The sequence below is a fragment of the Erpetoichthys calabaricus genome, chromosome 8 (assembly GCF_900747795.2).
Source record: "Erpetoichthys calabaricus chromosome 8, fErpCal1.3, whole genome shotgun sequence".
In the NCBI taxonomy this organism is placed as follows: Eukaryota; Metazoa; Chordata; class Cladistia; order Polypteriformes; family Polypteridae; genus Erpetoichthys; species Erpetoichthys calabaricus.
The window spans coordinates 131,140,876-131,155,768 of NC_041401.2; the positions used below are offsets into that span (position 1 = coordinate 131,140,876).

Below are 14,893 nucleotides of genomic sequence, written 5' to 3' on the forward strand. Positions count from 1 at the left end.
AGGGCACGCAAGAGCCCACTAGCCCCCCTACAGCGACTCCTGGCGGCCCCCAAGGTATCCAGCAGGGCTGTGTCACAACACTACAAAGTCCATGAGGCCCTGCTGGAACTCGGGGCACGAATATGCTGTCCGGAGGGCTCCTCCTAGTGGCCTGGGGGTGAGGGCCGGACTGGGAAGCCGGCAATCCTCCACAACTGTTTGATTGGGTCGAAGTATACTGTTAAGAGCACCTGGTGTGGGTGATTACCATATTCCCACAGGGGATAGCAGCTGAGAAAAGACATATTCAAAAGTAAACAATGCGGCATCTGCTTTGGTGATTGGCAAAGGTGTAGCTCAGGTCCGAAGAGAACCGTTTGGTCGGCTTGTGCAGAGGTAGTAAGTCTCTGCTTGAGGCAGCTGTCCATGTGCAGGTAAGGCTGTACACATGCAGCACCTAACACTCATATAAACAATATACAGTAGTTAGCGTAGGCAAACCAAAATGATAAACACAATAATCTCTATACAATATATTTCAGGTCTAGTGATAACAGCACCTGGTGTGAATGACTGCCATATTCCAACAGGGATTAGTATCTGATGAAAAGAAACTTTCCAATAGTAGAAGTGCAGTGAGCGCGCACCTACTTTGGTGATTGGCACAGAAATAGCTAAACCTTTAGGTCTACTTATGCTAAGCTAGTACCGTAAGTCTCTTTGCTAGGTAAGACTGCACACGTGGAGCACTGTCAAGCTTCTATATTAACACTAGAATTACCAGAGTCTACGAAAAAACTCGTAGATCCGGCCCACCTTAAAACCGTTCTCACCTCTCTTTTGTCTTCTAAATGTGCCGATTAAGAGGAGCAGCGAGCAGCCGGCTATTCCACCCCCCACCGTCGCCGAACGTTCACTAAGTTTTCCCAGCTCATGGCTTGTTTGATTATCTGGGAGTGACTGAACTGCTGGAGTTTTAGAATGAAAATAATAGATCACTATTTGGAATACATGCATTTCATGCATGTTCCGTTTCTACAGTAATCTGTGTAAACACATTGTTAAAACAGAAACTTTTTCATATTTTAGTAATAAATGTTACAAAATGTAGGCATAAACTATAGAATCTGTGAAGCCTGAAGTCCAAACATCAAATAAACATTTTCACAAAAGGTTCAAGGATGATACAACAGCTTCCGTGGCTTAACGCTACGGTTTGCTGACTTGGGGCACAACAGCCCTGTCGTGCTATAGAGACGTGAGTTCGATTCTCAGCTTTGAAGGAAGTGTTTTTTTTTTTTTCCTCAAACGGACATTGAATTCATAAATTGGTATGCACTGTAAATCGTTATCTTTAAAATGTCAATCGCGGTTATTTCTGTTGATTAAGTCATGCTTTTTTACTTAGAGTCAGAACAGGAGCTTTTTCTGCTTATTCAGCTTCTGATCTGACTCAAACAGCGCCAGTATAACTTCACACCCAATCTGACGCTGTTCGTTTTCAAATAATATTGCATTACTTCGACGATGTTTTCTGATTGGTACTATTCGCGTCATAAAATGATTTCTTCAAAACGTCACATATATTTGTCTCTTTCTTTTTTTAAAATGTGCGTTGTAGCACGCAGCAACTGGCCACCTGCATGTTCTCGCGCACACTGAATAAGACAGCGCTATATGCAATCATCAGATTCAAATGTTAACAGTTATATAGCACAGAATGGAAATCAGCAGTTCTTAGCATTGCACCACGCAAGCTGTCATATCAACCGCCTACTGTAACTTGCTTTCTTTTTTCTTCGGTTATAGTCTTGAATAAAAGTGCACTTGTTTTGTTATACTTTTACATCAACATATGTTCCTGTGTTTGAGCTACATGGGCATGCTCAAAAAATACACGTATAATGCCACGAAAAGTGCATGCAGACGCTTCAGTTCGCAAGCATTGGTACGACAATGCAGTCACAAGTACACTGCAGAGCTTTAGCGCGTCTTTATGTGAAAACAGCAGTATCAGATGGGGAGTGTCTGATGATTGCATATAGCGCTGAAGTTACTGCTCTTTACTATGCTTTCCTCTGCATGTCCAGGAGTACAAAAGAAACAGCATACAGCAACACGTGGGGACTGGCAATATTGGGGGAAAAAAACACGCGGTCGTATGTATCGTGATACACTGCAGAACTATAGCGCGTCTTTATGTGAAAACAGCAGTGTCAGATGGGGTAGGAAAGGATCCTGAACGCGACTGAGACAATGAAAAGTGAATTTAAAAAAAAAATAAAGCTAACCTTTACAAATATCATAAATTACACTGGCTGTTACAGACTGAAATCAAATGTATCTTTTTATTCTAAAATAGTGAAAATAAGAACACTTCTCAAAATGGAGTTGTGCAGGATCGAACTCACGACCTTTGGATTCCCAGTCAGCAACTGATACTGTTGCGCCACGGAAGCAGTGATAGCTAATGCGTGTCAAAGTGGCACACTAAGGCGGCTTTTTTTGGCGGTGGCTTTTTTTTTTGTACCTTTTGTGAAAGTGTTTCTTTGATATTTGGACTTCAGGCTTCATACATTATATAGTTTATGCCTACATTTTGTCATTTGCTACTAGAATATTGTAAACCGTTTCTGTTTTAACAATGTGTTTACACAGATTACTGTAGAAATGCAACACATATGAAATGCGTGTGTTCCAAATAACAATCTTGTTATTTCTACTCTAAAACTCCACTTCACTCCCAGATAATAAATCAAGGCATGAGCTGGGAAAAGCTTGTTTACGTTCTAAGTCGTTGGGGGGATGGAATAGACGGCTGCTGGCAGCTTGTCTTTATCAGTACATTTAGATGACAAAAGACGCTGGCGGAGAGGTGAGAAGGGTTTTAAGAAGCGATTTAAGGTGGGCCGGATCTACGAGTTTTTTCGTAGGCTCTGGTAATTCTAGTGTTAAAGCAAAATTTCACGATAATATATGGATACCATTTAGAAAAAGAGAACCACATATGAGAAAAAGAAAAAGAAACCATGACAAATATAAAAGGAAAAACAGAGGAACCAGAGAAAGAGAAATTCCAGTAGATAGTGTTCAGGGGTCTCATGTATAAACGGGTGCGTACCACAGAAATGTTGCGTACGAACGTTTCCACGCTCAAATCGTGATGTATAAAACCTAAACTTGGCGTAAAGCCACGCACATTTTCACGGTACCTCATGCCCTGGCGTACGCAATTTCTCCGCTCGGTTTTGCAGACTGGCGGCACCCAGCGTCAAAGCAGTGCTACTGTTCCTGTGTGGTCACCCTTTCTTTCTTAGACCCACATTCCTGACGCGGCTTTATAAATACACTGAAACTAACTGCATATTGTTTATTAGTGTAATGCATCTGATTGTAATTAACCTGCAGCAATATAATGGTCCAGGGAATAACCATAGTATTCCAAATACCATAACTGCTTTAGCGTTGTTACTCTCACTGCATCTTCTTCTTCTTTCAGCTGCTCCCTTTAAGGGTTGCCACAGCAGATCATCTTTTTCCATATTACTCTCACTGCACCACTCGGAGTATTTATATCACTGTATCTGAGTGGGGAATCACAGCAGCAGCTGATCGGAAAGAGAATTATCAGTATACAGCATGAGCCATGGCAAAATGTTTCAAAGACTTTCCTGTACGGACTTCGCGGTTTAGAAAAAGTTACATCCCAAGAACTATAAACACACTAAATCAATCCATCAAGTGCTCCTTGTAGAACTGTTTGTACTTATAAGTACAATCACCTCACTGTAAACTTGGGATACAGTTATAATATTGCACAACCTGCGCCACTTTATAAAGCGCGTATTTACATATGATGACGATATCATTTTTAAGATGAAATGCAGCAAAATATGTTGATTGTATTATACAGATAAAACTTCAACTTCATTTAAATAATCTGTATTGTTAATAATTAAACATGTGAGGACACAGTGCCGCAGCGCTAGCTAGTTCATGGATTGCTCCTGCATTGCGTTGTATTCTTGCTCGTGCTGACGCGACACTGGAAGGATAGATGGATAGAATAATTAAACATGTACTACGAAGATATTTCAATGTTCCTTAAAAGTTTTGAAGAATCGGCGTTCTAAGCTTACAGATGGCTTCACGTCTACTACAGAGCTGATTGTGTGGCGATTGGGTATTTGGAAAAAGAAAAGTAAGGACAGGAATTGGAGGTTAGTACGTTTGAAAGAGACAGTACTTCTGTAATAAATTATTTCATCGAAGGTCGCGCATGGCGCAGCAAGCCTCTTGCATGAGGCATGAACAAGCACTGCGCCACCATGTTCCCATGTTTAATAACATGCTTTAACTCCTATCATCATGAAAAAGATATCACGTATACATCTCAGTATTTTAATTATTCAGAGAGCTGTAATATCACGAATGTAATGGATTCTGTGTCCTGTCGGAGAAAAAGAAAGCCCATTTAAGAAGCAGGTAGTGATTCACACACAGAGCATATAGAAGATCAAATACAGAACAAAGCATTTAATGTGCTACTTTGGTTACAATGGGATTTGAGAAACTAGTATATTAAACGATTTTAAGATGAAGTTTATGATGTTCTACTTTAATGGCAAACTAAACTACGTGATTAAAGTGGAAATTTCAAGATTAAACTTGACATTTCGTGCTTTTTTCCCACTGTGTGCCTATTTTTTTTGTCTGTACCCTAATAAACTTTCATATGAAACTCAGACGGTGGGCTACGATTTGCCTTTTCACGGCGACTTTGATATGTGATTTCTTTTTTATTTCGGGCACTGTGCGACTTTGTGAACTTGAGCTTTCGAGCTTCTCCGATACTCTGTCACTTGATCAACTTCATGTTGTTGATTATACCACTGTTTAAACCAACAAATAGTACGTTTTTCCTTTGCCTCCATTTGGTATACGCTGAAATTCTTATATTTTCCCCCGTGCTTTTCCCATTGTCTTTTCACAGAAGGCTGAGCTTAAGGGCTATTTATATTGATTTGCATATTCAAAGAGGCGTAATTCTGGGAGGAGTTGGGGCGGGACAGAAGGCGCGTGCACGTGTGTTACTTTTCACGCTTTGAACTTTGAAGTTGAGCAAATTTGGAAACCTTATCAACCACTGAAGCTCCAGGAACTAAGGTAAGTTCCCTTCCTCTGTACCTTTAGGGACCCCAATAATTCTAACATTATCCTACCTTGCCCTGATTGCTGTTCAACTATCTTAATTCAAAGCTCTTGGACCTCAGCATAGAACAATTTAATCTCGGCATCAGGTGTGAATCAAAGCCCCAAACTGAACTGTTCTCTTTTTAATTCACTTATGTCCACTTCCAGGTCTGAAAAAGTTTTTGAAAAGTGGTAATAAAGCTTGTTTGGGGAGCACCGATTTGCTCTTTACCAAAAGATTTCAACTCTTTAACACCAGAAGCTGTAAATGAAACACTGTCCACCAGGTTGCCTGAGTATGAGGTTTTAAGAATTTATGATGGAAAATCGTGGCATAGTTCTTTATCCTGAATGTTTAATGGATACCAGCACAGGTATGAGAATATTATGGCTGTCAAATTTGAACAATAATGAAAAAAGACTATAATAAAAACAGGCAACCAGTATGTGGAAAACATGCTAAAATGCAGCCATTCACCCCTGAATCAAGACATTTGTTTTAAAATTGTTTACAATTTTCTTAATTTTTGTCCAGCACTGTGAAAAACAGTGTTGGTTAACAAAATAAAAGTCCCAGTCTAATTGATCAACATGCCACATTGTGACAATCAATTATGTGAAAAACTGGCTGAATATTTCTTTTAAGACAATTTATTTTATTATAATATATAGATTTTATTCCACACACATTACCATCAGGTAACTATGTACATAAGTAACATAATAAGAGGAGACCATTCAATCCATGAAGGTTGTTCGATAGCCTATAGCTTAGTTTTCTTAATAACTCAAAGAAAAACTAATGAAAACATATTTGGTGCATGATGTGTTGTTAAAATTACAGAGAATGCCATACTAAATATGCTTAATCCAATTCAGGTTTGCAGTGGTCAGAGCGTAACTTAGCATCACTGGACACAAGAAAGGAAACAGGTATGGACAGGGTGGCAGTCACATGTCTTACTCACTAACACACTCAGACTTCCACTCCTCGAGGGACATATCTGGAATGATGTGGGAGAAAAACTGGAGAACTAGGTTAAAAACTCAGAGAGACATAGGGTGAACAAATGCAAGCTCCACAAAGAAAAAAAAACATACAAACCCAGGGCAATGGATCCATGAAGTAGCAGTGCTAACAGTCTGCTGTGTTGTCACCCAAAGCAATACTTGCTTTCCATTACCAAAGAAAAGCAATTCAAATGTATGCAATGTAATGACTGATACTCTTTGTGTACAAAGCGAGTCAATCAAAACTCAATCAGACAATGGTCATTCTGAGTTTGCACCATGTACAGGACCATTCTTATAATAGTGATTAGAGCTTTCACTGATGATCCTCTCAGTTCTACTCACATAGATGGATGTCTTGCACAGTTCTACGAAGGATGTTGTGCTAGCATGCTCATTGTCCATCTAGCATAGCACACCATCCTGGAAAGAAAGTGCGCAAATAACATTGTCTGAACACACTGTGCACTGCTCACAATTTCCTTGTAGCTTTAGGAAATTTATGGTAAGGAACTTCAGGAAAGCACTTGCATTCTAACAATGACATGACAACAAGTGCAGGTTACAAAGGAGACAGTCAACTGTTAGACACCTAATAGTGTTCTATATATATAACATCTTAAAAATGTTGGAAAATAAAGGTGTTTCCTAAATATACAGGATACTGAGAAATTAATTCATGCATATATTTTTAGTAGGATTGACTACTGCAATGCACTGTTCATTGGCCGCTCAAATTGTTCTTTATACAGCTTTCAGTAATTTTCAGAATACTGCTGCAAGACTTATTACAACAAGAAAGTACATTCACATAGGTCAGTTCTTAAATCTTTACACTGGCTCCCAGTTCAGTTTAGGGCAGATTTCAAAATCCTCCTTTAACATATAAAGCCTTAAATGGTAAAGGCCCTACTTACTGTAGATGCTGGCCTGCTTATGATTGCTAGGATTAATTAACTAACAGTGGAGGCTGAGCTTTTAGTTATAGGGCATCAATGCGATGGAATGGTCACCCTGCTACTATAATATATGGTTATTCAGTCTCAGCTTTTAAATCCAGGCAGAAGTCTCACTACTTCAGTTTATCATATCCTGAGTAGAGCTGCTGATTAGCTGTGCATACTGCATCTCTGTTGTTAGTCACTAGTGCTAAAATACAGTCGACCCTTGATATACGACCGGCCTGACATGCAAACAACTTGCTTTACGACCAAAATTTTTGTTTTGAATTACGACCAACATCTTGCGTTACGACCCGAATGCGGTCACGTTTATCCGCTTGTGCGATTGTAAACAAACAGCCGAGAGCGTTCGTAAGCGTCAGTCGGAGCCCAGATACATTTGTTTGTGGACGTAATTTCGGTCAGTGCAGTGATTTATATAATTTATTTCGATAATTGCTAAGGAAGAAAGCGAAGGTAACGAAGGTAAAGAAAGCGATCACAATCGAAACGAAGAAAGAAATTGTGCGGAAATATGAGAGTGGCGTTCATGTGACCGATCTCGCTAATATGTACAGCATGTCAAAATCCACCATCTCGACAATTTTGCAAAGAAAAGATTTGTATAAGGAAACTCCTTCCAAACAATAACCACCTTCCATTTCATTCTCCTCCTCCTTCCTCCCTGTAAGCCAAAGATGTCAACTTAAATGGTGAGTACAGTATGAAATTGTTGTTTCTGGTAGGCTAAGCACTTTTTATAACTTTTTGGTTAGTACATTAGAAAAATTATTGGTGTTTTTTGGTAAATTATGCACATTATACATCCCTTTTTTATTAAAAAAAGTTAAGTAAGTGTTGCTGTGGGATGTTCGGAACACATTAAGGGCATTTCCATTATTTCTAATGGGAAAAATAGTCTTAACTTACAACCAACTTGAGTTACAACCAGCCCTCTCGAACGAATTGAGTTCGTAAGTCAAGGGTCCACTGTATAAGTAATATAGTATTTATAAACTGTTACTAACCCTAACCTATTCTGTTTCTTTCCTTGACACTCACATGTGGCACTTGGTGACACTGCTCTACTCCCAAGTTGTTTGCCTGCCACAGAAAAGTAATTTCTGATAAAGTAGCACAGATTCATCGGGTTTCATCAAACTGTCCAGCCAAGCACTGACTCAGATGTAGAATGGCCAATTTGGGGGGGGGGGGGGGACATGGCTTTTTGGTCAAATTCTCCAAGAAGTCTCTGAATCTGGCATATGTGACTCCTTTTCTAAAATCTGGCAGTGATTCTACAATTAGCTGATGGACACATATTGTTGTTTATTAGTTATGTTAATTAGCTTCTACTTTGTTTTTGATGTATTTGAACAAATCTGCATACTTATATATGATAGTTCTGTTCTGTGAGTGGTATTCTATTCTGGTATACTATTCTTGCATTTTATGCCTTGAGAGTTGTTGCAGCACTCTGCATTTGCAGTTGGCGAGGAGCGCTGTACAAGATCAAAGTAGTTTCTACTATTGTACTGTATTTCTGAGGTGACTGATAGGCCACCTAACTCTGTGAAAAGGATTGCTTATGTTCTGTTTTATGTATTGAATCTACCCCGTTTTTCACTTCTATTGCATGCCCAACCTAATTGGAAGGGGGTCTCTCTCTGAGTTGTCTTTCCCAAGATTTTTTCCATTATTTTCCCTACAGGTTTTTTTTATTAAGAGTTTTTACTTGTCTTCTTAGGGATAAAGACTGAAGATCTGCCAAAGACAGGGCCAGTTAAAGCCCACTGAGGCATTTCTTGTGTGATTTTGGGCTATACAAGAAATACATTGTTGTTATTAGCTTTCTGAGAGAGAAACTGTGCAATTTATGTTAGGGTATGCAAGGTTGAGTGCAAATTAGTGAAACCTGACAAGCTTCTTGTGATCAATAATGTTTTTTTAAACACATACTGTAGGTTCTAAAAACAACACTGAAAATATTAATCACAAATATTTCTGGATGAGCAGAGAAAGTGTATTTACCTCGCCTGGCATTACAGTTCCTACAGAAGGTGCAACAGTTATATCCAGATGTTCAGGAACCGCAAATTCAAAGGCAGTTGGTCCAACAGGTGCAATCTCGCCTTTGCCAACCAATGATGCAGAGTGGGAGAGCTCATTCAAACTAGTGTGAGAGTTGATGACATAGATTATGACAGTGCTTGTATCATAAATGGCTGTAGCGCGAAACTGTACCAGAGAGTGGGAAAGTTCCAGGGGCGGATGAACTCCAACTCCGATGCAGGACAACTTGAATTCCCTGTATGGAAATTGGAACAACAACAGACCATAGACAGACATTACAATTGAATAAATCAATATGTCATGATAGTAAGAAAATGTACTGGCAAAATGAAATTAATACAGCTTAGAAACACAACAAATAACATTATGCAGTAAGAACACAGAAAAACAAACATTTTGATACATGCATCCAGTACAAACATATTTAATTAACAACCGTTCAAAGTGAATTCTAAAAACAATAAAGATTAGTAGACTTTTGGGGCGGCGGTTGGGAACTACACAATATTTCTAATCACATATTTTAGATAGTAACAGTGTACAATTACGAAAAGTCTTTTTTCAATCTGGTGGTGTAGGTATTTGTAAATGTTTTACATCCATTGCTTATTATACTGATTTTATCAAAAGCAGTTTTTTATCTATACTAATAAAAGGCAAAGCCCTCACTGACTCAGTCATCATTAATTCTCCAACCTCCCGTGTAGGTAGAAGGGTGAAATTTGACAGGCTCATTCCTTACAGCTTACTTACAAAAGTTAAGCAGGTTTCATTTCGAAATTCTACGTGAAACGGTCATAACGGTCGACAAAGTCCGCCATGTTAAACTTTCTTATTTATGGCCCCATCTTCACGAAATTTGATAGGTGGCTTCCCTGCGCTAACTGAAACCGATGTACATACTTATTTCGGTGGTATGACACCACTGTCGGCCACCATATTGAACTTTCCAATGGTCTTTGTTAATTATGGGCCCATCTTCAAGAAATTTGGTACGCGGGTTCCCAACGCTAACTGAATCCTACTTACATACATATATACTGTACGTCCATAGTCTGCAGCTCGGTCGCCGTGTGAGGCGGCGTTGGGTCCCCCATCCCCACGCCTTCCACGTAGTTGGCTCCCTGCCTATATATGGCCGTCCGTCGCTCCAGTCTCTTCATTCCCTTCCTTGCTTCACCATGGTATTCACGTCTCCCTGCTGATAACGGCAGCCTTTTTATTTAATCCACGGCTTCTCCGCTGTTTTATTGTTCGCTTATTATGATTATAGTTATTGTGTAGGCATTTTAGACTTAGTTTACATTGTTCAGGTACCCATTTCCTTTATCGTTCCAACCGTACCCCCATTAACATGTCTATCGAGGTGATCACCATGAATCAAAGAACTGTCACTTACCGAGTGGTTTCCATGCCCGGAGATGGCGACTGCCTTTTCCATTCTCTGTGTTACATATTGCACGGCCATATCAGGCCAACTCTTGATATCCGGAGGAACATTGTGTCTTATGTATTGAATGACTGGGACAGGTTCAAGGTGTGGACTGATGACGGTACAGGAGATAATTATACTACACAGGAGCACTATAAGAGTGAAATGCTTTAGCCCTTCACCTATGGTTCTGCATGTGAGTTGATGGCTGCTGCTGAATTGTTCGGTTGTCGCTTTCAAGTGTACCGAAATGGCCAAATATTTTACACCTTTGGACAACCGCCAATGCCTCTTAAACATCTTAGATTCACAGGTGACAATTTGAGTAGTGGACACTTTGATGTTTATGAATGTTTAAACTCTCAAAAGCTCAATGTGAAGTTATCGATGAAACCCATTTCAATTCAAACACCTCCAATTTCCAGTAAGGCTCTGCTTCGCAATGACAATTAATAAGTCTCAGGGACAGACCCTACAAAAGGTTGGCATTGATTTGAGGCAAGATTGCTTTTCACATGGCCAACTATACGTTGCATGCTCAAGAGTACGCTCAGTGCACAGCTTGGTCATATTACAACCAGAGGGCCGAACTGACAACGTGGTATACAAAGAGATCCTTAACAAATAATTATTGGTATATTTTCCCTCAGTTTAAAAAGGTTTACTTTTCTTCTCAATTTAAATTTTAAAGCAGTACTTCGCCGCTGCGAAGCGCGGGTATTTTGCTAGTATGATATATGATACACAAATCAGTTCAATAATATATACTGTAGCGCTGCCACATAAAGAATAATGTTTTCTGCTGTTGATCGGTTGTTGGGGGGGGGAACAGTCTTCCGACAGAGATTGACAGCGGTGCCCCAGAGGTGGAACTTCCGGTTTGTTCGAGGAGTAATTTGCATAAAGCGCGCCGTTTTAAAGAGAGAAGGGAGGAGAGAGAAGAAAGGAAAAGAAGAGCATCGGATAACAGAAAAGGCAGATCAGCTTCTGCTCTGGCCATGGGAAAAGCCTAGGAGCTCCTATCAGTCCTGTTGGAAGGTGGATGGTCTTCTCTTTAGTACCTGGGAATCGATCGTTCCGCTATTACCTACGGACTCAGGTGAGCTATCAAAACGGACTTACTTTACTTTAATCATGGCGCAAGTCTGACTGTATGTCTTTGATGACGAAGAGGAGATTGGATATATAGTCCGCTATTTTCAGGACTCCTCATCAGCTCGACGGCCGTTACGGGAGTATTACAGTGGACTATCTGCGGATCTATTTATTATCGCTGGAACGGGAATTGGGGGAATGAATACTTTTGATGTGTAGATAGATACATGTATATGTGTGTGGCGCTGCAAATTAAGGGTTACTTAGGTTCGGGCGGGCGATCCATGTGTAAGGGATTGTTTTTCTATTTGTTGTTTATTTGATGGACTGCAAGGATAAATATGGACTATGGTGTGCAGTGACCTATAAATGCATTGATATTAAGGGATTGTTTTTATTAGAATAAAGACTATACGGGAAATTTATTAAGGTGTGATATTGGCCTATCCTTTTAACATCTGCCTTTAGCTAGGTCAGAATAGTGGTAGCAATACTCTCAGGCTAGTGCTCGAGACAAATTGTTACAATACATACATATTATATACAGTGGTGTGAAAAACTATTTGCCCCCTTCCTGATTTCTTATTCTTTTGCATGTTTGTCACACAAAATGTTTCTGATCATCAAACACATTTAACCATTAGTCAAATATAACACAAGTAAACACAAAATGCAGTTTTTAAATGATGGTGTTTATTATTTAGGGAGAAAAAAAATCCAAACCTACATGGCCCTGTGTGAAAAAGTAATTGCCCCCTCGTTAAAAAATAACCTAACTGTGGTGTATCACACCTGAGTTCAATTTCCGTAGCCACCCCCAGGCCTAATTACTGCCACACCTGTTTCAATCAAGAAATCACTTAAATAGGAGCTGCCTGACACAGAGAAGTAGACCAAAAGCACCTCAAAAGCTAGACATCATGCCAAGATCCAAAGAAATTCAGGAACAAATGAGAACAGAAGTAATTGAGATCTATCAGTCTGGTAAAGGTTATAAAGCCATTTCTAAAGCTTTGGGACTCCAGCGAACCACAGTGAGAGCCATTATCCACAAATGGCAAAAACATGGAACAGTGGTGAACCTTCCCAGGAGTGGCCGGCCGACCAAAATTACCCCAAGAGCGCAGAGGCGACTCATCCGAGAGGTCACAAAAGACCCCAGGACAACGTCTAAAGAACTGCAGGCCTCACTTGCCTCAATTAAGGTCAGTGTTCATGACTCCACCATAAGAAAGAGACTGGGCAAAAACGGCCTGCATGGCAGATTTCCAAGACGCAAACCACTGTTAAGCAAAAAGAACATTAGGGCTCGTCTCAGTTTTGCTAAGAAACATCTCAATGATTGCCAAGACTTTTGGGAAAATACCTTGTGGACTGATGAGTCAAAAGTTGAACTTTTTGGAAGGCAAATGTCCCGTTACATCTGGCGTAAAAGGAACACAGCATTTCAGAAAAAGAACATCATACCAACAGTAAAATATGGTGGTGGTAGTGTGATGGTCTGGGGATGTTTTGCTGCTTCAGGACCTGGAAGGCTTGCTGTGATAGATGGAACCATGAATTCCACTGTCTACCAAAAAATCCTGAAGGAGAATGTCCGGCCATCTGTTCGTCAACTCAAGCTGAAGCGATCTTGGGTGCTGCAACAGGACAATGACCCAAAACACACCAGCAAATCCACCTCTCAATGGCTGAAGAAAAACAAAATGAAGACTTTGGAGTGGCCTAGTCAAAGTCCTGACCTGAATCCAATTGAGATGCTATGGCATGACCTTAAAAAGGCGGTTCATGCTAGAAAACCCTCAAATAAAGCTGAATTACAACAATTTTGCAAAGATGAGTGGGCCAAAATTCCTCCAGAGCGCTGTAAAAGACTCATTGCAAGTTATCGCAAACGCTTGATTGCAGTTATTGCTGCTAAGGGTGGCCCAAACAGTTATTAGGTTCAGGGGGCAATTACTTTTTCACACAGGGCCATGTAGGTTTGGATTTTTTTTTCTCCCTAAATAATAAAAACCACCATTTACAAACTGCATTTTGTGTTTACTTGTGTTATATTTGACTAATGGTTAAATGTGTTTGATGATCAGAAACATTTTGTGTGACAAACATGCAAAAGAATAAGAAATCAGGAAGGGGGCAAATAGTTTTTCACACCACTGTATATACAGTGCATCCGGAAAGTATTCACAGCGCATCACTTTTTCCACGTTTTGTTATGTTACAGCCTTATTCCAAAGTGGATTAAATTCATTTTTTCCTCAGAATTCTACACACAACACCCCATAATGACAACGTGAAAAAAGTTTACTTGAGATTTTTGCAAATTTATTAAAAATAAAAAAATTGAGAAAGCACATGTACATAAGTATTCACAGCCTTTGCCATGAAGCTCAAAATTGAGCTCAGGTGCATCCTGTTTCCCCTGATCATCCCTGAGATGTTTCTACAGCTTAACTGGAGTCCACCTGTGGTAAATTCAGTTGATTGGACATGATTTGGAAAGGCACACACCTATCTATACAGTATAAGGTCCCACAGTTGACAGTTCATGTCAGAGCACAAACCAAGGATGAAGTCAAAAGAATTGTCTGTAGACCTCTGAGACAGGATTGTCTCAAGCCACAAATCTGGGAAAGGTTACATAGAAATTTCTGCTGCTTTGAATGTCCCAATGAGCACAGTGGCCTCCATCATCAGTAAGTGGAAGAAGTTCAAAACCACCAGGACTCTTCCTAGAGCTGGTCGGCCATCTAAACTGAGCAATCGGGGGAGAAGGGTCTTAGTCAGGGAGGTGACCAAGAACCCGATGGTCACTCTGTCAGAGCTCCAGAGGTCCTCTGTGGAGAGAGGAGAACCTTCCAGAAGGACAACCATCTCTGCAGCAATCCACCAATCAGGCCTGTATGGTAGAGTGGCAAGACGGAAGTCACTCCTTAGTAAAAGGCACATGGCAGCCCGCCTGGAGTTTGCCAAAAGGCACCTGAAGGACTCTCAGACCATGAGAAAGAAAATTCTCTGGTCTGATGAGACAAAGTTTAAACTCTTTGGTGTGAATGCCAGGCGTCACGTTTGGAGGAAATCAGGCACCGCTCATCACCAGGCCAATACCATCCCTACAGTGAAGCATGGTGGTGGCAGCATCATGCTGTGGGGATGTTTTTCAGTG

The 14,893-nt window shown here is 40.2% G+C and overlaps 1 protein-coding gene across 1 annotated transcript in view; it reads right to left on the bottom strand.

Annotated features, from left to right (window-relative positions):
- Positions 1-14,893, bottom strand: part of cfap74 (cilia and flagella associated protein 74) — a 525,252-nt gene that overhangs the window by 147,892 nt on the left and 362,467 nt on the right. Inside the window, exon 26 of the mRNA XM_051931357.1 lies at positions 9,156-9,432. Within this exon, the coding sequence (XP_051787317.1) occupies positions 9,156-9,432 (277 nt within the window). The remainder of the gene's footprint in view (positions 1-9,155; positions 9,433-14,893) is intronic.